The sequence below is a fragment of the Symsagittifera roscoffensis genome, chromosome 2 (assembly GCF_963678635.1).
Source record: "Symsagittifera roscoffensis chromosome 2, txSymRosc1.1, whole genome shotgun sequence".
NCBI lineage: Eukaryota > Metazoa > Xenacoelomorpha > Acoela > Convolutidae > Symsagittifera > Symsagittifera roscoffensis.
The window spans coordinates 24831030-24854975 of NC_087063.1; the positions used below are offsets into that span (position 1 = coordinate 24831030).

The following is a 23946-nucleotide window of genomic DNA, read 5'->3' on the forward strand; positions in this document are numbered from 1 at the left end:
TTATTTTTACGCTCATTAGGTTTGCTTGAAAAACTTGATTCAAATTGTTCAACTACTTTCATTCGATGCCATTTCAAGTTCTCTTGCAGCTTTGATCTAAATTAAAAAGAATTAGCTTAAAGCTGGATTTTCTATGTTGATTTCAAAGGATATAAAAACTGTTGAGCTTTGTGGTCGGCCAAAAGAAAATTTTCAGTACAGATGAAAGTTTCTCGATCAAAATTTCTGATACCCTTCGATATTGAAGTAAATCTGTGCTTTGAAGGAGAAGCTGTATTTTTTTTGATGCATATTAAATACTTAAGATGAGCTGAGAACTTCTTTCAAGGGAAAGAAATGCATGAAATTTTACTAGAAGATTTTCGATTGCAGTTCGTTTTAGCTTCAGTGAAAGTGACATAGTTTACTTAGAAGTTATTTATTTACTGAAGAATCAAACTGTAAATAAACATAAACGGGGTAGGCGATGTCCTTAATGCTGGTAACACTAGACGTTTAATCAGATAGCTTTTCCACGACTCGCGTGCTTCGGCTCTATTCCAGACTCACATTTTGAACACGTATACACTGCAGTAGCAACAAGCATTAAAAGTGCGTTCATCGGGACTTCAACAAGAGGTACCCCCTATCTGCTCGCCTGAAAAAATTTGCTAGTTGGAGCAATCCTTTGAGGAAAAAAGTGACTTTAAAATTTCACAAAACCTATTTATTTCGGTCATTTTGCTTTTTTGAGCCCCATAATGATGCCATTTTGCCTTTTTGAAAACGTTTCGGCCAATAATTTTTTTTCAAGCGAACTCAGCCAAATACAGATGCAGGGAAGGATGAATGCGAAACAAAACCACCTCTTCCACTCTGCAGGCTACAGTAAATGAGTATGAAGTTTTTTAACGTTTAAGAAAACTACGCAATTTATATACTTAAAAACTCATACCCAGATACGAATCAAAGATTGACACCACTTGCGATACAGAGAAAAAGATTTTGATCACATTACCACAATCATTTTTCTTTTTCCATTTCCATAGAATCAAAATGTTCCCAGCATAGAAAAACTTGAACCAACCAGACTATCGTCCAATATACAAAATAAAAGGCAAGATTAAAACCAATTCTTATAAATTCCAAAAGAAAATAATACTTCAGAGCACCGCTAGAGACTTTTACTATCTACATTGCGTGGGCTTTTCTCAAATAGCACAGATTAGTTTTTCATGAATGTGACCAAGATCTGAAAAACATATCTTAAAAATACGATATGATGACTGTAACTAAGTGACGTAAATTTTTTCGAATCAGTCAGTTAGTTGAGTCAAACTAAAATTCAAAAAAAGTAATTTTAGAAGAAGATTTCGAAAACAAAAAAGAAGCCAAATCTTCAGAAAAAGTCTTTTCTAAGGGAACTAAACCGACAAAAATAAGCAGACAAACGATAGTCTAAGTTAACCGAAATTTTTTTACAAAAAAAAGAGACCCCGACGGGAATCGAACTAGACCTTTGACGTCTCAGGCATGAATGTTACTGGCTGGAATTTGTAGCAAAGCAAGTAACACACGCGTGTAACATTTTCACGTGCAAATTCTCTGAACAAAATTGTTTACGAAAAAAATCTAATACTAGGTTGCAACGCCCTAGCTTATCAAAAGGATAAAAATTAACCTTTACTTAATGAAAAATTTAAAAGCAAAAAATATCGATTCTTCATGAAATTTTATAATCCCACTTTAATGCATATGAAAACAAACTTCTTAACATTGCACAAAAAAAATCATTCAAATTCAGAACACAGCCAACAGACAAGTGGAAAGGAGTCAAAGAACCCAAGGAAGCAGAAAAATATTGATTTTCGAATTTCTTTAAAAAACATGGCCTTAAAGCTTTTTAAAATCAAAATCAAAAACACTTATGATCAAAAACACTTGAAGCTTTTTTACAATCAAAAACACTTGTTGAATTTTTTGAAAAAATTAACCCAATTTGGTGAACTGGATCGATAGTTAGATTTACCATTCCGCTGGGAAATCTGATATTAAAATCCACTATCAAATCATAAACTCGACCACGTTTTGCTTGAGCTTTACACTTTTGCCGTTTAATAGTAAAGTTTCCCTTATTTCTGCCAAAGGAAATAAACTGAACTGAAATTAAAAAGCAAACCACTAAAATAAAATTTGAGCGCGAAAAAAGTTCAAGAATTTTTGTCTGAAAAACCAAAACAAAACAATAATCAAGGCCTATATAAAAAATCTTTAAGTTCATCGAATCTTCACAAGAAAAACAGACAAAACGACAGGCATAGGAATTTTAAAGGGAATGACCAATTTTATCGTAAGGGATGCACCTGAATTATCTTTTCTTGATCCGGAATTTGCGTCTCTAAATTCAACAAATTCTCAGCTTCCAGTTCTCAGCTTCGCTTGGTATTGGTTGTTAAGTCTGATTTAGATAATGACATCGAGAAGGACGCTAAATGCTGTATCCACCACAAGGGTTCATTGGCGCGGTTTTTCATAATGCAGTCTTCCGGTTATAGGATTAAGGATACAAAAAAGTGCAGTCACGGCAGACAAAGTCACAGCAGTCACGCTCCAAAATATCTCATTGCCGCCAATTTTCAACCAAAAGTTGTCAGTTTAATTGTGTGAGAAAATGAGAAGGCACTATGATGCAGGATGAGTTTGTTCTACTCGAAATGAGGTTTCTCAAAGGTTTTAAGTTCAAGTTTGAAACACAAAGCCAAAGCTGAGCTTCGCACCTCTTCCGATGCAGCAAGTAAAAAAAAACTGCAGGCGATTCAAGAACTATCAAAAAGGACTTTGAACGTTGTAACCGTTAAAGAAAGAACTAGAAAAAAAAGTAAAAACCTAAATTTTTTGTTTAATAAAAGAAGTTGAAATTGAGCAATAAAAAATCTAAATTTTGGGCCAAAGTCTCATCGATCTTTAGAGTGTCGGAAATAAACAAAGTCGGAAATTGGTTCGCAGCAAAATAAAAGGTAAGCAAGCCGACAGAATTTAAACCGACAGCTAATCACCTGAAAATCAAGAAAATTGTTCCGCGAAATCGTATTGGAAAGTTTTATTACTGCCCAAATAGTATCAACGAAATCCACATGTGTACTGAATGCGAGTGGTATACACAATTCGAAACTAAATCGAGAGTTTAACCGACAACAAAAAAGCCAAAAAACAATCAGCAAAAAAGTAATACCGATATTTTATCACTATACATACAACTAGATCTATCAAAATAAATGAACATAGTTTTTTAAAAACATGCCCAGACAAAAAAAATCAATATTAGCATCGGAAAAAAAATACTTATCAAGCGGAATTGAAACTGAAAATACTTGCGCAGAAACCCATTATGCCGAAAAAAATTCAAAATACCCTTGTGATCAAGTCCTCTCTTCCCCTCTAAACACACACGCACACAAAGACTTCTTTCGGTCATCAGACGACGCAGCAAGAGGCCAGTGAGTCGATATAAAAAAGCTGAAACTGATTATGCCAAAAAAAAAGAAAAAAAACGATATTTAAACAAATCGGGTTGGTAAAATTACAATTTTTAAAATCAAACTTCGATTCAACCGGATTTCTAAAAGCTAAAACACTTAAAGCAACTAATATAAAATCGTTTACAGCAAAAACAAACAAATCCTAAATGTGGTAACTAAGCCGACAAAACCAGGCTTATTCGTTACCTCCAGGCTAAAAGTGCAGGAGGCACTAAGAATTTTGATTGATTATGAAGTGAAGTACCACCAGGAGCCCAGAGAACAAAGTTATTTACGGGGGAAAAAGTCAAGTACCCGATTGCAAAACCCTTGCAAATACAGAAAAAAATGCAACATTAATCTTAACATTAAAACATCAGAGACTACGGGATAAGAACTCAAAACTTTAAAATACCTAGCTACTATGTAACGTAACAACTTAGTAATGGCAAATTGATTGAGAAACTTTCACGCACTCCTTTTCACGGAAACAAGGCCGCAAAGAATGCTGCTTCAAAAGTGATTTCGTAAAATTACATGCTGCCTAATTATTACAAAAAATGCACAAAAACTCGCCTTTACAAGGAAAAAATGACACCAAGCTAGCTGGAGTACAAAAACGATAGATTTTTTTTTCAAAAAGTTTCTTTTGGAAACATTCAGCTATTTTAGTATAATATTAGAATTAAGACTCTGTAATTGGTTAACCTTGAGATGAGTAAAGCTTGAAAAACTGTTCATTTGGGTCTACATGTGCCTCATCGCGTCCGAGATTAAAAGCACTTCAATAGCGTTTTCAGACTTAATAACTTTTTGGAAAATAAATAAAACAACTTGAATTCGGTTCTTGATTCTTAAAATGTTTTGGTAACAAAACAGCCTGATCTGCACACGAAAATTGAACTGTGATTTGTTTTTGTTCTGATCAACAAATGTGTTAAAGATTTTTTTCGCGATGATTTTTTTTTTCAAAAAAAAAAACAGTTGCAATAAATAAACTCAATGGTGTCAAGTCGATAAATATTCATACTTGACAACTTTCAGTGGTGATTCGAGCTGCAACTGAATAATTTGAAATTATACTTCAGTGTCGATGAACTTTTTTGAATTTTTGAATTACTTTACACCAAAGAAAACGAGCGAAATGTGAATAGTGACTAGGTTTAGTAATATTCAGAATCCTTTAATTCAGGATAGCTTACTAGCTTGCCCTGTTTTCTACGAGTTCCGCGGTCAGAACATTCTGTTCTCCTTGCCTAGCAAGAAGTTTCTCAACTATTTACAAGTTGAATTGAAATTATGATCAAAAGGTATTTTTTAACAAACATTTTGTGTTACACATTTGTTCGTGAACATTTCTCTAGTAACTTTCACCCGGATCATCCATTATGTTAAAATGATAAAATAATCTAAGCAAGGTATCAATTAACCTTTCTAGCAAAAAAAACGTCAAAAGGAAAGGAAACAAGAAAAAATCAGAGGCCCGATATGTAACAATTACAGGAACGAATCAAAAACCTTTCAAGTTTAGCAAAACTTGCTTCAACTGGAAGAAAATTGGATGATTTGCAAAATAAGTTGACAAATAAAAGTTCGATCATTGAATTTCAGCCAGAAAAAAAAACATTTTATAAAGAAAACCAGCTCCTGGTTAGTATCAAGCCCATGATCTTTGTCATCAAGCATGGACTTTACCTCCAAACTAAAACAGTCAAATTCGTTCCACAAACTTGATATTCTTTTAAGATCAAGTGAGTAAATGGTTCAGTGACTTTGTTTAAACCGAAATAATAAATTAACCTGAAAAGTCTATATTACGATTAGTTAATGCTTGCAAAATGCAAGCGTAAAAATATAGCAGATCGCGCAATCAAATAAACAAAGGTTTTTACCAAAGTTAACATATGAACAAAAAAGCCGGAAAATGACTTTTTTCAAATAAACAAAATTTAAAATGTTGACAATTTTTCATGTTGTTTTTCAAAGGTTTATAACGGGTGGCTTCAGAGGTTGATTTAATTTTTCGAAAATTTCTTTTAGAACGATCATTTTCATTTAATACCAACAAAAATTAATAGAATAAAAACATTAGGGAAATAAGCCGACATAATCTTAACTAGCACCCACAGACCACGTGCATCCAATTCAATCTAATAGTTGCAACCATGCTAATAGTTTCGCACTTGCAGTGATAACCACGCTAGCGGTTAAAAATATACTAATTACCATTTGTCATTCTGTAAACGAAGTTGTTTACGGGGGAAAAATCTTTTACTCGGTTGTACTTTTCTTATCACAAGGGCAACAATCTGATGGTTTCAACCAGAAAAAATTGAATAACCTTTACATCATTTTATTTAAACATATATTTTTTTACCTTCAATCCGCTTGAAATTAGTTTGGAATTAAATTTTCTGTTATTTTTTATATCATTTACTTTTCTATCGCAACTGGTGCGAAGCACTGCTTCGCTTTTGAAAAGAGTTCAAAATTCAAGTTTCTTTTAGATGTTTGCCTCCGAGGTCTCTCAAACTTTCGCTTCGATAAAGTTTATCGCTAAATCTCCAAATTGAACATTGCGAAAACCCGAAGCAAAATTAAAAAACTAACACAACACCGGACTTTTTTTTTTTAAATAACGACATTTTAACCGAACATCAGACCCATCTAGTTGGAGTTCAAAAGACAGCTAAATCTTTCACCGATCATCAGGTATTAGAAAGCAAGCAACGCGAGTTCAAGGAAAAATAAATAAGCTGGTCTGAGAAAATTGAAGACTGCCAATATTTATCAAGAACAAATCGCAAAAGAAAATGACACTATTTGGCTACTATTACTACATGCATTCGGTTAATAATAATATAATACCCGAAAATATTAACCACTTGGTCAAAAATAAGCGCAAATGGGAGCAAAAAGTTGTCACACGGTCCAAACACTGAGTTGGGGTTAAAAATTTCTGGGTATTCAACTTTTTATATGAAGAACACTATTCAATACAAACCACTGAAACATAGCAGACTATGTGGTAAGCTTCGTCCAACAATCTTCTCTGATTTGGATTCCGGCATCATATCGGAAATTTTTGCACCAAATTTTATCAAAGCTAAAAATTTAACAAACAGACACAAGACCACGAATGATCAAACTTTATTAAAAGAAAATGTGATCTTAACTCATCAAAGAAAACGAAGTCATGCTGAAAAGTTAAATTACACAACGAAAGAGGAAAGTCGAAACACGAGTTCAGTCATATATTATGTACGATTTTACTTCTAGAAAGTTCTTCAACTAGAGCTACAACTTTTTTCGAAACTTTCAACATGAAAGTAGGGACAAACAAACAAACAACCGTTGACATGTATCAAGTTTACATTTTAAAAAATAGCATACTAAAAACACAAAGATTTCAACTGATTTGTGTGAACGAAGAATTTTCTAATCGAGAGCAATAATACGAAACCTTTAAACTGCCGCAAAATAAGTTGCAATGAAAGACTCACGATCTGGATTAGTTTGAAAACTAAGAGCATCATAAAATAGCGAATTGACATCCATAAAATCGACGCGATTTCGACCAAGTTGACTTGAATTGACTTTTACACACAGTTGAAAACATCGAGAACAGACATTATTTTCTTTAATTTCCGCTACTGTCAAAACGAACTTCGATTTCGCGTCCATCAATCACTTTTCCGTTCATCCTCATGATGGCGTTTTCCGCCTCTTGGGGACCCGAGAACCTAACAATGCCGCAACCCTTCGACTTTCCGTTTTCCATCTTAATCTCAGCATACAACACTTGGCCGAACTCGGAGAACCGGTCTTTCAACATCTGCCAATTGACTTGGAAAGGAAGATTGCGAATGAAAATCGTACAGTTACCGACGACACCGCGTCGACCGAAACCAGGAGCGAGAGCCGGGTTGGGTTCACTTCCCAAGCCTGGCATTCCTTGGCTACCAAAACTACCACCTTGCATGGGATTTTTACCAGAGTAAGAAGAACCGGCAGAGCTTAACGGCATACTGGGACTAGCACCCGAAGGTCCCATACGAGAGCGAAGCATTTCCAGCTCTTTCAGAAGTTCCATTTCTTTCTGTCTCAAATCCGGACCACCGCGCTCCATCTGAGGAACAGACGGCGGCAGACCACTAGATCTGAACGAATCAATGGGTGGCTCAAATGGACGACTAGGAGCGAAAGACCTTCCTAAATCCCCACCGAAACCCGACGACGCAGGTGGAAAAGCAGAGCGCTCCGAACTCATAGACTGCAAAAGAATCTTCTCGCGTTCTCTTTGCAGAGCTAAACGTTCGAGCTCCAATTCTCGCGATATCAAGGACGCAGAAGCCAAACCTCCTCCCCCGCCCAACGAAGACATTCCACCTAGCCTTGAAACATCTCCAAGGCCCATACCGGACGATCTTGAGAACAAATCCGGAGGAGGGTTCCGAGGAGGAGCATAACTAGCCATCAATTCTTGAATTGATATCTTATTTTTTGACATCTGATCAATTTTGACAGTTATTTTTCTGTCCCGCACCAACTGACCATGAAACTTAGCTACTGCTTCCAGAGCTTCCAATGGCGTAGTGAAGTGAACCGTTCCATAACCTTTAGTCTTTCCATCCGTACCTTCAACCATTTTGACATTGACGACGTTTCCCGCCATTTTGAAAATATCCTTCAAATCTTGCCACTTCATTGCAAAATCCACATTTGCAACGAACACAGTATCAGACAATTGTCCACTGTTTACAGCATCTATCACATTTTCGTTTACTCCCAGTCGCTTTAAAACGCTTGGATCTGAGCTCATAATAGTTTGGACCATCTCAAGAACCCGACCAGACACGTCTTCTTGTACGCCACTTCTATGACCAAGGCGATCACCCAGATCAGGTTGACGACCACCACCACCTCCGCCAGGTCCACTTCGCCTGTCTTCTTTACGCTCTTCAACTCTTTGTCGCTTTCTTTTTTCTTCGTCAGTGAACTTTTTCACGACCAACTGCCGGCCGTTTACATCGTGTCTATTCAATTCTTCAACCGCCTTCTGAGCCTGCTCAGCCGATGGAAAAATTGCAACACCGGCCCCTTTGTGCCTACCGCTATCATCTTGCCAAATTTTGACATGTCCTACTTCACCGACTTTGTCTCTAATCAAGTCTTTAAGTTTCTGCCAATGAAACTCGTATGGGATATTTGAGACCAACACTTCGCAGCACCTATCTTCATCACTTGCACCTACTCTTCTTGGAGGGGAGTCCAGCTTGCGCTTTCTGTCATTGATTTCTGGATCGCTTTCCATTTTAATCAGCTTTGACATGCAAACTGAAAACAACCATGTACCAATTATTCTCTTTTTTCTTTTCAGACAAAAAATTCAAAAAAACCACTTGGTTCTTGGTTAAACGTACATGCTGCTACAAAATACATGAACATAAGTTTAAAATCAACAATTACACCGGCATGTAATTTACAATTATATTTTTTTACACAGAGGCAAAGCTGCGCTTCGCAAACACAAGCGAGGAAAATGCAAAAAAGATCTCTAACTGTGCCATTCTGCCAGATGACACAGCATAACCTTCCCGCGACAGAAAAAAAAGTGACTTAAGGCCTTATGAACAAAAAAGTGTTGCGACGGAGGGTCAGAATGTTCTAGAATTTTTATTTTTAAAATTTCGATTGGAAGAAGAACATTTCTGAGAAATAGAAAAAAGACGGCCATTTTGAATAGAAAAAGACGAAAATCAGAACGACGCCATATTTTGTGAAGAACAGTTGTATCAGAGACAGAAAAACACGGAGCCTCTTATCGTGGAAAGAACACACGATAAGGACCTTAGCGACAGATATTTGTGGAGACGGAGGCTTCAGTGGGGGGAAGAGAAATACCACGGAACCCTCCCGGGACACGAAATATAGGAGATAAGAGTGTTATCTCAAGAAAATCACGGGAGCGGAGGCTTGGTTCCCCAGAGACTGTTATATGTGAAGGGACTGTGAAAACTGACCATAACAGCTGCTGTAATGTCCTAGATCTTAATTAACACCGTTATTATTTAATATTTCAGAGCATGATTAGATAGAAAAAGGAAAGGGTCAATCCATCTCCAATGGATTTAATATAAAACTGTCACACAAAAACATAATAAAATAGGTTGTTCGAGCCGTGTTTTTAATGACAATCACGTAGTCTGAGGATCCGAGACTCAGCTATGTGGTTGTGTTCGCATGCAAACGAAAGCTGATCAAAAGTCGTTTGACTGATGGCCTAAAAATGGTAACTTTTTACTTTGCCCTAGACAGACCAGAAAATCAACTGGCAAGGTCGAGACGGTAAAAAACGAGTAGAATTAAGGTAACTGACGCCTGCCAGTCGTCAATAGGTACTTTTTCTACGCTCCGTCGCTGTGTGATATTTGGGCGAATGTTACATAGACGTTTTTATGGCGCTCCTGGGTGGGCCTGTTAAAGGCATGAAACCATCATGATCAGCAAGCGTTTCAGCGACGAACCCTCCGCTCCGGGCGTATGCCCGAGTTAGAGGTCTTAATGACCGTTATTGTACTAGGGGGAAGGTGCGTACCCTCCGTCTAGTACAATTTAGCTTTTTAACTTAGTTAACACCGAAAATTCCGGGGGCCGGAGGGTTAGGTGGGAAGTCATGAACCCGCTTGTCCCGAGGTCCCGGGACCAAAAACAACTAAAGAGAAAGCGTAAAACCAAACAAAAACAGTGTATAACCAAGAAAAAGCCAAAAACATAATTATTTAAAAACAAAAAAGTACAAAAAACAGTAAAAAATCCAAAAAGGACCAAAAACAGTAAAAAACATAAAGTGACAGTTTATATGTTATTTCCGGACGAGATGTGATCTGACCTTCCTATTTGTTGTTGTTTCAGATTGATTTATATCGTTTCTGATAGAAAGATTGTGTGTTTTGGTGAAGGGTTGGATACCCTCCCTCGAGTGTAATTTGAGTGTTTAAGCACGTTAATGGTGATTTTGCCGGTGGCCGGAGGGTAGAGTGGCAAGCTGATCAGCGTGTTCCACACTCAACAGGAACATCAAGGACAACATCCGCAATGACTGTTGGGTATCGTTGAAGCAGTTTTAGTATCGTTCGGGTACTGTTTCATTAAAACTTAAGTGGTGGGGGGCACGATTGGCGCGGTCCGATTGTACCCTCCATCGATTACAAATTTCCGAGTTAAGGGTCTTAATTCGGATATTTTGGTGCAAAGGAGGGTATAGTACTATTTATTAACGACTATTAATAGATTATTATCCTTATTATATATTACTTATCTCCTATTTAGACCCAAGAAACACCCATTTTTTGTCGAAAATTACCAATTTTCGACCAAACCGTAGACCCCCAAATTTTCGGATATCCGAGCTTTTCCGATAGGCAAAAAGCTTTTATATAGAGAGTAGCTACGTAGTTCGATCCCCTTCACTAAGGAAACCGCGTGAGCAAAGACTCAGTAGAAGTTAGGAAAACGAAAATTTTTCGATCAAAATTTTGATAATTTTCTGTATTTTGTCAATCTGTTTTGGGGATCGAGTTTTTGAGTTTTTAGAGTTAGAGCAATAAAATTTTTTGCGTTAGGAGCGTGCTAGCATAACGTGCTCGGTTACTAGAGAAATTTTTGGGTAACCCTCCGAGTAGCTCCGTGGATAGAGCTAACGACTTAAGGTTTGGAAAAGGAAGGAATCGGAGGGTCCAAATTTGATAGTTTTTGGCCAAATTTTTGTTTCTAAACCAATTTTGGTCCGGTTTTTTGCATTATTCCAGTGCCGTACAGGGCTACTACGCTCATTTCAAGTATTTTTAGGCACTTTCGACCGGAATTGCGAAAAAAGTCTTTCAGATCCTATACAGGTGGTGAAAAAGGCCATTTTGACGAACGCGTTTTTGGCGATTTCTCAAAGACTAGTTATCCGATCGGGATAATTTTGGTACCATAAGTCGACGTTTTTGACCACTTTTTCGAATCGCAACCGTTTTTGGGTTGATTATTTCGGAAAAGAAAAATTTTTTAGAATTTGTTGGTTCGGAGGGTCCAAGTAACGGGCCACCCTCCGAGCGGCAGAAAATTTTATCAAAACATCTTTTTATTCAACTGGGAAGGTTGACCGTGTCAGCCAACCTAGTTTTAAGTCAGGTAGACCGCTTTCAGAGGCTTTACTGCGGTGATTTAACCCTTTTTCTTGATTTTGGGGGAACCCTCCGAAGTGACCCTCCGGAGTCAGCTAAACCCTTTAGCAACCCTCCTTAGTGGAAAATTTCCACGAGATCACCCTAAGAAGTTGAAACAGCTCCCCCTAGAACCCTTAGCTTATTTTGACGCTGTTTAAAGCTAGTAGGAGAACCTTCCAAGTGAGATCAGAAAATTTGAAAATTTTGGAGGTACCCTCCGAAGTGACCCTCCGGAGCGTATTAAGCATCTTATTGACCCTCCTTAGTAAATTTAGGGGGACCCTCCGAAGTAACTTGGGTGATTAAGATACCCTCCTAAGTAACTTGAGTGATTGAGGTACCCTCCGAGGTAACCCTCCGGAGTGTCTTAAACCTTCTAGCGACCCTCCTTGTAAGAGACTTGAGTAAACCTTCTGTGGCAATTTGGGAAACGGAAAATATCCATTTAATTAGGATCATATTAGGATATTAGGCGTGCTTATCAGGATCAGAAGAACCCATTCTGACCCGGAAATTCGTGATCAACTTTGGATTCTATATTGGGTGTATTAGAAGTACCCGAACAAAATTTTTTTTTGATTGTGATTTTGGTTGAGTGGTTGCCTTGAGCTACTTAATAGGAAAGTTCGGGCAATCCGGGAACAAATAAAGGAAGACCTCGGTGGGTGTATTAAGCAAATACACACCCACTTGAGAAGAAGAATTGTTCCCTACTCTCGTGCACTTGGAGCAGTCCGAGTGTGGGAGAGCTTTCTCATAGATTTGACGAATTTTCGACCAAGAGGTTGCCTTGAGCTACTGGGTAGGACAGCTCGGGCAATCGCAGGACACCCAAAAGAAGACCTCGGTGGGTGTATTAGGCAAATACACACCCACTTGAGAAGACTGTGTCCTGGGCTTCGTTCTTTCGGATCGTTCCGATTGGGGGAAGTCTTTTTCTTTAAGACTAAGTTTTATTCATCTATTTCTGAATCATCACTGCTTTTTATCGAAGATTGTTTAATTTTAACAAAGCAGTGACTTGATAAATTGTGTGGCAATAAATTGATACTGACAAAAGGTCGCTGTCACCTGTAGGATATTCTTATCTGATTATCGATTGTGTTTTGTGTACCGATTATATCTTGTGGAAACTTAGTGTTACTGTTATATTATACAACCGGGTTGAGTTAGCATTGTATCAATACTGGGTAGACCCTGTGTGTAACTTTAGCTGAGTTACTAGTTTAGTCGTGAGAGATCTAAGAGACATTTTGATACTGACGGAATCGAGTAGGCAGCGTTAAGTGATTTAACTAAATCTTGTTTGTGGTACGTTTGCATTGCCATCAGATTACGAATACTTTCATTTTGATACAAACTATGCAGCGCAGGGACTCGCTAGGATCGACTACTAAAATTCCCAGGTTAAGCAAGGGAAGCACGCGGAAGTTTAGAACTAGGCGTAGCCAAACCTCGTTTAGCAGCGCTTCCGACGCGTTTGCTGAAGACGAATCGACTAAAGGTCAACCTGATCTTTCAGTGAGCGGAATGAAACTAAGGAGCGAGAAAAACCTCGATGGCAATCAAAGGCGGAGCTCCGAGGCCGAGCCTGCGAGCGAAACGCTGGTGGATCCCTTTGACGAAGGGGAGCGAACGCTCATTCGACCCGACTTTGAGCCAGACGAGGTCCTCGAACGGGAGGAAGCCGAGAGGACAGAGGAGACCTCGGAGCGTCCCGAGGTCGAACCTCGGGAGGAAGTGTTGTACAGGGGAATGTCCAAATCAGAGACTAAGAGCTATAAATGGAGAAAGGAACCTTCACATCTGACAAGTGCACACTCATCCTTGGCCAAACAGAGTAACAACGCGATGATGTCGAGTATGAGTCCGGGTGAAGAGCAGACGTTCTCGAAGGCCAAGAAGAGTTGGAAGTCCTTGTACGACGAACGCATGGCGTCACTACCAACTGTAGGTTTGACTTCCAGTGATGGCTACCCGGAGATAACCCATCCGGATGTGAACTTCACACCGTGCCCAAGGAACGACATGAGCAGGGAGGCGTCTTCTGCCTCGCCGACCAGGCCTATGTCAGATGGGATAACGATGGGAGCATCATCAACGTTCGACAGACTGATGACGTCAATGCACAAGCAAAAGGGCGGTGCGTCATCAAGTACTAGGCTACAGCCACAGTTGACCTCGTCTTCTCTGGGGCTAACCCCGCCATTGGGGGCAGCTGGTGACATAAGTGATATGTTCGCTGGTGTGATGAATGGCCTGGATGAATTGAGGCGAGACATGACTAAGAGGATAGATCAAGTTGACGAGAGAGCTCACCATGGTCGAGAGAATTTGAAAGATGAGCTAACGCACGTGAAGTCGCAGGCGAGGTTTGATCAGGCTCAATTGATTCGTGACACCGATCAATGCCTGGCCGAGAGCCTGGCACAGGCAAACAAAGAGTCAGAGGAAAGAGAGGCTAGGATGACAAGAGAGATCGAGCGATTGTTGAATGATCATGATAATACCTACGCCCAAACGATGACTGGCCTGGAAAGGAGGTTGGACGCCAAATCTGACTTGATGATGCGGAAGCTTGACGCGATCCTGAATGGGAATAGTTGGCAGGAGCATTCCAACTCAAGGGAGCGCTCGCGCCATGCGAATGTTGGAGATGGTACGGGCAACAGTGCCAGAGCCCAGCAAGGCTCGAGAACGAACTACGAAAATAGAAACAAGGAGCGGCCAAGGGCAGCCCCGCAGAGGCCTGGCTGGACAAATCCAGTCCCACCGGAGGCAGATGCCACCCCGGAGACAAGATTGCCAACCGTGCCACAAGTCAGCTCAGTACCAGATCTGACTACAGTCTCACAAGACACAACGATGTATGCCTCGATGTTTGAGCCTCTGAACAGATCTCTTGAAACATTCATCACCAAGCTCTCGAAGTCAACCGAGAGAGGAGAGAGGTCAAGAAGAACACTGAAAAAGCCGAAGTCATATAAAGACGAGTCAGACGGCTGCATTGATACTTGGATAGAGGTGATGAAGTTACACTTTGAGGAAGAGAATCTCTCCAAGAAACAAGAGTGCAGCGCGCTGACGAGCAACCTGGAGGGTACTGCATTAAATTGTGTAATGGCGAAAAGAGCCAATGAGAGAGACAGCGCTCGCAAGATATTCGACATCCTGCTGAATCGTTTCGGCTCTGGAGTACAAGGGCACCAGGCCATGGTGAAGTTCGAGAAGAGGCGACAGAGAGATGAAGAATCAATAGATAAATTCTTGGATGACCTTGAACTGCTCAGGAGGAGGAGCAACCCGGATGAGAGAATATCCGAACGAAACTTGGCGATCGCTTCGAAGTTCATGGATGGTGTAAGGAGTGAGGAGTTGAAGACGATGTTGGCCACTCACTTCACCCTGTCGCTTGACCAGGTACCCACGCCCGACGACTTGCGTATGAAGTCACGCGAGTATTTACTGATAAAACCGAGGGCGCAAAACCGTTACAGCAATTATGGCAACTATAGCGGGACAAACACTGGTGCGAATTCCAGTTGGTACAAACCTCGCGATGACATGGACAAGAGGAGGTCGTGTGCGAATTGTGGTTCGATGGACCATCACGTTTCTGCGTGTTCTGCATACAAACAGAACATGAAGGCCATAGGCTACTTTCTCGAGGACGCTGACGCGACCGACGAGGATCATGAAGAGTACGTGAGAGGGCTCATCATGAAATATGGTCCGAGGTGTTTCTTCTGTAATTTGGAGGGACACTTCAAGTCGGATTGTACTCAATTTTGGGACGCAGTAGCGGACGCGAAACATCCCCGCCACGAAGAGGCGCTTTCGGGTGTCAAGGCCAGTCGAGCACGTCTGATGAACGAGGCTGAATCTCGGAGAAAGGAAACGACACCGAGCACCTTTGCGACCAAAAAGGTAAAGACATGGCCTGACGAGGTGGTAGCCTCGAACCTCGAAGCAGAGTCGTCTAGTCCACTCAAGGTGGATTACGGCCTGGCGGCAAGGACAGCGCTGCAGAATGTCAAACAGGACCTTGCCACGAAAGAAGTGGAGCAATGGGTAAGGTCGGAGCTGGAAAGCACAGATCTTCGGGAGAGTCTTAATGTCCTCGGTAAAGCGACAAAAGTAGAAGACAAAGAGGAGCCCGAGAAACAGGGACTAAAACTGAACGTTATATCTGGCAAGACTTTCGGCATGACGAAGGCAGGGACCAAAATAATGTCTATCATCTCAGTCGCAGGGCACCAGGTGGTCAAGAACTTGAGCGAGCCATCCGAGATTACACTGGTCCACCTGGACATCTATGCTGACTACCTGAAGGAGAAGGATCCCAAACTGGACTCCAGGGCAGTGCGAGCGCTGCTCACAACGGGAGGTCCGAGGCTGATGAAAGTGGACGGACATTATATCGATGTCCATGGCCCTTACCCGATTCTGATGAATGTGGATGGCATCAATATCTACACGAAAGCTCACATAACTGATGCGAACGATCAGGTTGGCCGGATATACATTGGTCAAGAGGAGCTGAAAGTCAGACGAATCGGACACAACGCGATGCTCGAACAAGATGCGGTGCATATTGGTTGCGAGGCCGATCTGGCCGCACACGTTCTGGACGTGCAAGGCAGACAACTTTCAGTAAAGGGGCTGCTAGACACGGGAGCAGTGGTTAGTGTCATGCCAGTCAAAACTTGGACCGACATGGGTTTCGAAAGATCGGATCTCATACCGACAAACATCAGGTTGGCAGCTGCCAATCAGGGAGCGATCTATGTCGCCGGACGAACCCCGATCATCTCACTGCAGCTCGGAGGAAGACATCTTTGGATGAGCTTCCTAGTAGTAGAGAATTTGGATGAATCCGACCAGTTCATCCTAGGAAGGGATTTCGTTCGCAACTTTGACGTCACGATCGATCTCAATGACGGATTGATTAGGATCAAGGATCCTGAAAGAAAGTATGAGAAAAGACCCCTTAATAAGATCTTAATTAATCAGGCCAAGGTGCCGATTTTTCTGGATCGAAAAGTTAGATTAAAACCGAACCAAGCCGTAGTAGCGACGTTTAGGATGGGAACTTGAATGAACTCAGCAATGACAGACAGGTGTGTCTGGTACGAAATCCAAACAGTAAAAGCTCGGCTATTTTAGGAAGAAGCTTCTCACTCACTCAGAGCGGACTGTGTGTGAGTGTGTTATTGAACACAGAAGCAACAACAGTGACAATACAGAGGGGAAAGAAACTTGGCTACGCTTTGCCTCTGAACACAGACTTTCTGAGTGTGGAGAACTTGAAGAAGTTTGACGTAACTAAATGTCCATTACATGCGAACCAAGAATGTATAATGAAAAGAGTAATTGAATTGAAATCTTCTAGGAAATTGTTTTCAATGAAGTCGGAAACAGATGATGGGCTGTCTAGTTGTTCCAACTTTCCTGAGAGGCTGACGGAAGCAGAGTTAGCAGCGAATAGGCCTGTCCTACCTGAGATAGAACATCTGAAGGGTAAAATATCTGACAAGGAACTAGATTCGCTTAGGGCGGTGCTAGATCGGAACGCAGACGTTTTTTCAAAGCATAAGGCCGATATAGGTTGTTGCAATTTTGTAGAGCACGAGATTGAGATAGAAGAGGGCTCGGTACCTCATAGGGAAGGGGCGAGAAGAATGACCCCAAATAAGTCAGAAGCGTGTAGGAAGGAAATTGAAATGTTAATGGAGTGCGACATGATTGAGCCGTCGAAGTCCCCATGGGCTTGTGGCGTGGTCATGGCGAAAAAGAAAGGGGGGCAACTCAGGTTTTGTTGTGATTTCCGTTATCTGAACGCAGTGACTATAAAAGACGCATACCCCATTCCCCGCATCGATGAGAGCCTATCCAAGCTGGGAGACGCTAAGTTCTTCACGACGTTGGATTTGGGCTCAGCATTCTGGCAAGTGCCACTCAGAAAGCAAGATCGAGAGAAAACAGGTTTCGCGTGTGAGCTGGGACTGTTCCAGTGGAAGAGGATGCCATTCGGATTGTGCAACGCGACGGCCACATTCCAGCGACTGATGGCTCAGGCACTCACGAGCGTCACTAAGAAATACGGGAATCTCATCATGTGTTATGTCGATGATGCTGTGATTGCAACACCAACCCTAGAAGACCACATAGAGAGGTTGGAGGAGGTGTTTTCTTGCATGAAGCAGGCGGGTCTGAAATGCAAACCCTCTAAGTGTGAAATCCTCAGGGATTCCATAAAGTATTTGGGCCGCCTGGTTGACAAACATGGAGTGAGACCAGATCCCGAAGCGGTTGAAGCGGTGTTGACCTGGAAGGCACCTAAAACAGATACACAGTTGATGAGTTTTCTGGGATTCGCCAATTATTATCGTGAGTTCATCAAGGGGTATGCTGACAAAATATACCCCATGCAGAGATTGATGAGAAACAAGGGCAAAAAGTTCACCTGGACTGATGAGGCACAAGTCTCATTTGAAAACATCAAACGTGAACTTTGCGAGGCACCGGTCCTCGGCATGCCAACGGAGAAGGGAATGTTCGTGCTGGACACGGATGCATCAGTGGTTGCGATATCAGGCATACTTCACCAAGAGCAGGAGTGGAACGGGAGAACGGTTCTTCGTCCGATAGCTTATGGAAGTAAAGTCCTGAGTGACACTGAGATGAAGTACGGCGCACCAAAAGCGGAGATGTTTGCTGTGATCACGTTCGTGGAAAAATACAGGGCCTACCTGGGGAGTGCTCCATTCAGGTTACGTGTGGACAATCGTGCCCTTGCCTGGCTGAAAACCTATTCGATGGATCAAAGCTACATTGGTCGTTGGATCGTGCGCTTGGATGGATACCACATGATCATAGAGCACCGTACCCGTGACAAGCACCAGAACGCAGATAGCCTCAGTAAAAAGACAGAATTTTATGAGCGCCTCGAGGAGAAGCAGGCTAACCAATCAGAGATCAAAGAGGGGTTTTCCTTTCTGGACAAAGAAACCTACGATAAGCTGCCACTTACTAGGTGGTTAGACAAATCAGGACATCCTATACCTGGACACCCTGACCTTCCAGTGGAGACGGCCGCGGAGATAAAGCTTTTAGCCAGAGGCGAACCCGTTCCGTTGGATCTGCTAGTCCGATCCAACTTGGTACAGCAAGAACTGACCAGGCTGGGTATAAACAGCATCGCTTTATTGAATAAGACGGTGAACGTGGCGCCGGACGTCATGGGAAAACTCCGTGACTTGTTGGATAGGGAAGTGAATAGGCATGATCGTGAATGGATGGAGACCATGCAGAGGTTGACTGTCACCGAGAGAACAGAGAAGAGGCCAGTGTCCATTCGCAGCCGAGGCGTTGAACGGGATTGCAGGTCGATCGTCAACCAGCTGGTGACCTCGATGCCGAAAGAAGTATTGTTGAGAACTTCGTTCACTGAATATGGAACATCGAATCAAAACCAAGCTACTGAGGAAGTCAGGATCAGGTCGAAATCTAGCTTCACGAGGAGAGTGCACTTCACGGATGCAAAAGAGGAATACGAGCCAAGCCCAGACTGTTCGTCCATGGACGAGACAATGTCCGGGGAGTCTGACACCTTCGAGCCAGTCAAGGACGTCTCCTCTGATGAGTCAGACACCTTTGAGCCCGTGCAGGACGACTTGTCCGGGGAGAGGTTGACTAGACCACCTAGGGGCAGAATTTTGTCCGGGGAGTCGGGTTCAAAGCGACCGATGGACAGAGTTTTGTCCGGGGAGTCAAGAAACATCTCAGACAACTTGGAATATGATGTTGAGGAATCAGTCGTTTCAAGTGGTGACTCGAGACCCCAGTCCTGGGACAACACGTCTGAAACAACTTCCAATTCCGATGTGTCAGAGATCGCAATCCACTCCTTATTGGTAGACTGGAAGCAGCGTGGGCTGGACCGAGAAACAGATCAGGATCCAGACAGGGACAGATACACCTCAGATGAAGAGGGCACTGTGGTAGATAATGCCGCAGACGAGCTCGAGCTGATAGCAGTTTCAAAACGCCCAACCAGATTGCTGCCACATGGTACGGTCGTCCGTACCAATCTGGAACCATCTGTGCAAGAAGCGACGCCTTTGAAAAAGATATGGTGTGTCAAGTTGATGGACGATGCTCATGCTCCGGAGATAATGAGTGGGCAAATGAACGTGGTGAAGACGTATTTGAAAGCCAGGTACAGGCTGTCGGATCTCCTGAGGGCTCAACGAAATGATAGAATGACGAGCAGTCTGAAAAGATGGATCGAGAATGGAGCACCTGACAAGGGAGACTTGGAAGAAGACAGCTACAAAATCCTGAAGCAATTTTACCTGAAGAGGAAAGACTTGTTGTACCTGAATAAGGACGGAATCGTAGCCTGTAAGCGCAAGGAGGAGGACAAGGTCCTTTATAAATACAATTCAATAGTGTTACCACAGTTGTACCAGACCGAATTGCTCTTTCGCTCACATGATCAGATGGGACATCAAGGCGTGGACAAAGTGTATAACAGGATACAAAAACGATTCGAATGGCCGGGATTGAAGAAGGCTTGTGAGAAATGGATAGCCGCATGCCTGTCTTGTCAACAGGCAAAGGATCCCAGGAAACTAAGGTTCCCCCTACAGTCAATAGAATCGTCAGGTTTCAACGAAGTGGTGCAAATTGATCATCAGAAAATCTGCATGACAGCAACGGGCTATAATCAGGTGCTGGTAATGATCGACCATTTTACGAAATATGCGGAGGCAGCACCCTGCATGACAGCGTCGGCAGAAGAAACATGCGATCATTTGATAAACGTGTGGATAGCAAGGCATGGCTGCCCCATCACGTTCCAGTCGGACAATGGCAAAGCATTCGTAGGTGATCTCACGAAAGAGTTAATGAAAAGGTCGCAGGTAGCGCAGGCCCACTCGACCACTTATCACCCGCAAACGAATGGCCTAGTCGAGAGGCAGAATCGCACACTGGTATCCATGTTGAGAGTCTACTGCTCACGCTATATGGATGACTGGGACAAGCACTTGCCGCAAGTGATGGGTGCTTACAACAGCACGGAGCATTCCACCACGGGAATAAGTCCGCATATGATGCTGACGGGTCATGAAAAAGCACTCCCGTTAACGTTCTTCTACCCTGAATATGAAGGGAAGAGGACAGCACCGCAAACGTACGTGCGGGACGTTATTAGAAGACAACAGGACCTCAATGACTTATGCAGGAGGAATACGCAACAGGCGCAGATTAGACAAAAAAGGAGGTTTGATAAAAGGACAGCCGATGCAAAAGCCTACTCAGTTGGCGACTACGTCTGGGTGTTCCAGGAAGTGGTTCCACCAAAAGGAACCAAGAAACTATTAAAGAAATGGCGTGGTCCATTTCAGATAACAGAGGTGCATCAAGGAGGTCGTTTTTATCGGCTGAGCACCGGAAGAGCGGCTCATTACGAGAATATCAAACCACACAACGCCTCGTCCGAGGATTGGTGCATCCCAGCGGACATGCAAGGGGGAGACTATTTAATAGTGGATCCTGCTTGTGAAGTGAATGAAAGGGGTACTCGCGACAAGAACGACGGGAATGAGATGGTGGACAATTGTGATCTACCACTGGATCTCGAGTTGACTGAGCGAGTAGAGGTGGACGATGAAACTCTACCCAATGCCGAAGAAGACTGGGATTGCCCGGAACAAACCGAAATTGACAAAGGAATACAGCCTGACTTTCCGCTCACTATGGAGACACGCCAAAGTAAGAGGGGAAAAAACCAGAAGAAATACAATCCGTATGGCGAGGACTTCGTTGTAGACCGGATAGTAGTGAGTGATGTCATAGACTCGCTGGTGGGGCTGGACGAAGTAGCGATGCTAGAAGAAATCGACCTTGTGAACGATATGGATCAAGATTGGATCGACGATCGATCAGAACCGGAAGTGGAGTTCGAACCAGAAGCGGAACAGACTCATGAGCAAGAACTAACAAACTTGCGCGTGCTCGAATGGCTCCACGATCTGCCGACAGATCCAAAAGAGACGATCCTGACGATTCAGGACGTCGATATAGACGGCGTCAAATACATCAGTCATGACAATACCGAGTCCAACTGGGTCGCCCCAGATGGTCCTCTACGTGTTCCACAATCCAACCTCGGTCTCCTAGACTTTGGGCGATCGACGGGGACGTCGATGGATATTTTTGTCCGGGGAGTGGGGGTAGGACTCACCCACACCGAAAATCTCATAATAAAAAAATTGAAATCGGCAAGGGAAACCGGAGAACTAGAGACAGAGGGCGAGAATGCTAAGAAACCACCTTTTGGACGAATCTTTGAATCGTATTTTGATCTCCCGAACCACTATTCGAACAATATCGTTATAACGGACAGCGATTTCATACTCACGGAACGCACGTGCGCCATAGCGATAACTGCGGACGTAAGCTTCAAAACAGCACTAGCGGCCGACTTTAAAAGAGAGTACAAGAATATCGAGTTTTTATGGAAACAGAGGCCGGGTGTAGGAGGAATGATAGCGTTGCCCCCTGTTGCATCACAGATACCAGGGAAATATTTGTGTTTTTTGGTTACGAAAGCTACTGATAGGCAACACGTGAATCCGGAGAGCTTGGTATTGGCCTTGACTCGACTTAGGGATTTCCTGGTTGAGAGAGGTGTGAGTCTCTCTCGTTGCCAGTATACGATCCTAATAGGGGAAAGCTACATCCGAGAGAGTTGTACGCTCTTGTGCATGTGATATTTTCAGAGACTGACATAGAGGTTTACTTACATAAAAAATACTATCTGAGCATATGCTAAGAATTGCGCTCGGCGATAAGTGGTTTTTATTAAGTTGCTCGATAAGAATTAGAGTCAAGTTTTAGGTTAGGCTTTAGGTACAGTATTAGGGATTAGGTTTTTATATGATAGTATAGGTGTGTGATGCTTATGTGTTTATGTTATGTTATTGTTATGATATGTTTTATGTTTGTGTCATCAAGGTGACAGCGCTTATTCGTGCTACTCTGACAAAGATAAAGGTGGACGATCCACCTTGGTGCTAAATTTTAAATCAGAATTGTGAAGAGAATTTCAATGGAGAGTTTTAAAGAATTGATTGATGTTGCATCCAAAAATGATGGTTCTAAGTCGCGACCTGTTTTTTAGATCTTGATTGATCGAAAATTGTTTACTGAACACTGAATCAGAGGAGACAGAAAGAAATTACACGACACGACAAGAAGAATCAACACGAAAAGAAATGGGTGACACGAACGAACTCATGGAATTCCTCTCAGCGAGTCTAGGAGCGACTCTAGACGAGATCTATCAGCGGCTGATCGATTGTGATTTTACACGAGAAGACCCGGGGTTGGCGATGTTTGTGGTCGCACTCCTCAATGCACTGGGAAGAGAGGGTCGAGGGAATCGCCCTACAGAAGTCGTGTTGATGTTGGCCTTCGGTGAGTCCGGGACCGCCGAGAGAGGCCGAAACCGATTGATGAGATGGAGGCGCGGAGAGATGTCTGGCCACGACCTGGCTCGTGAGCCAGGACTAGGTGAGCAAAGGGACCACCGGCTAGGTGAGATGCCCTTGCCCGTCCAACCTGCGCAGCCACTCATTGGAGCGAAGAGACAACGTGATGGGCCAGGCCGGTCACACTCTGTCGACTCTCCAACAGCTGCTCCTCCCCTAAAGAGAGTGAGAGTGAGCGAGATAGAGATCCAGACGTCGGAGACGATTGAGACACTGGAGAAGAAGGAGAGAGATCAGAGTGAGCTGTGTGCCAAACTTCAGGAGTACAGGGCCATAGCTCGGGAGAGAGACGAATGGAAAAAGAAATTTGAAGATCTGCAGGTGGCCTACAAGGAGGATGAGATAAAGCACCTGAAGGAGCTGTATATGGCGAAGGTGAGTCAAGTGTCACCGGAAATCCTGGCTAGCACGAGGTCCTCGGAGGGATCTAACGACACACGCCCCAGGACAACAGGAGACTGACATAGAGGTTTACTTACATAAAAAATACTATCTGAGCATATGCTAAGAATTGCGCTCGGCGATAAGTGGTTTTTATTAAGTTGCTCGATAAGAATTAGAGTCAAGTTTTAGGTTAGGCTTTAGGTACAGTATTAGGGATTAGGTTTTTATATGATAGTATAGGTGTGTGATGCTTATGTGTTTATGTTATGTTATTGTTATGATATGTTT

The 23946-nt window shown here is 42.6% G+C and overlaps 2 protein-coding genes across 2 annotated transcripts in view; both read right to left on the bottom strand.

Moving 5' to 3' along the window:
• LOC134840457 (adenylate kinase isoenzyme 6-like) overlaps positions 1 to 23946 on the bottom strand; it is a 478618-nt gene that overhangs the window by 21409 nt on the left and 433263 nt on the right. The window lies entirely within an intron of this gene.
• LOC134840764 (myelin expression factor 2-like) lies at positions 6692 to 8830 on the bottom strand. Its single transcript, XM_063856791.1, has one exon. It carries the CDS (start codon positions 8827 to 8829, stop codon positions 7138 to 7140), a length of 1692 nt encoding a protein of 563 aa, XP_063712861.1. The 5' UTR covers position 8830; the 3' UTR covers positions 6692 to 7137.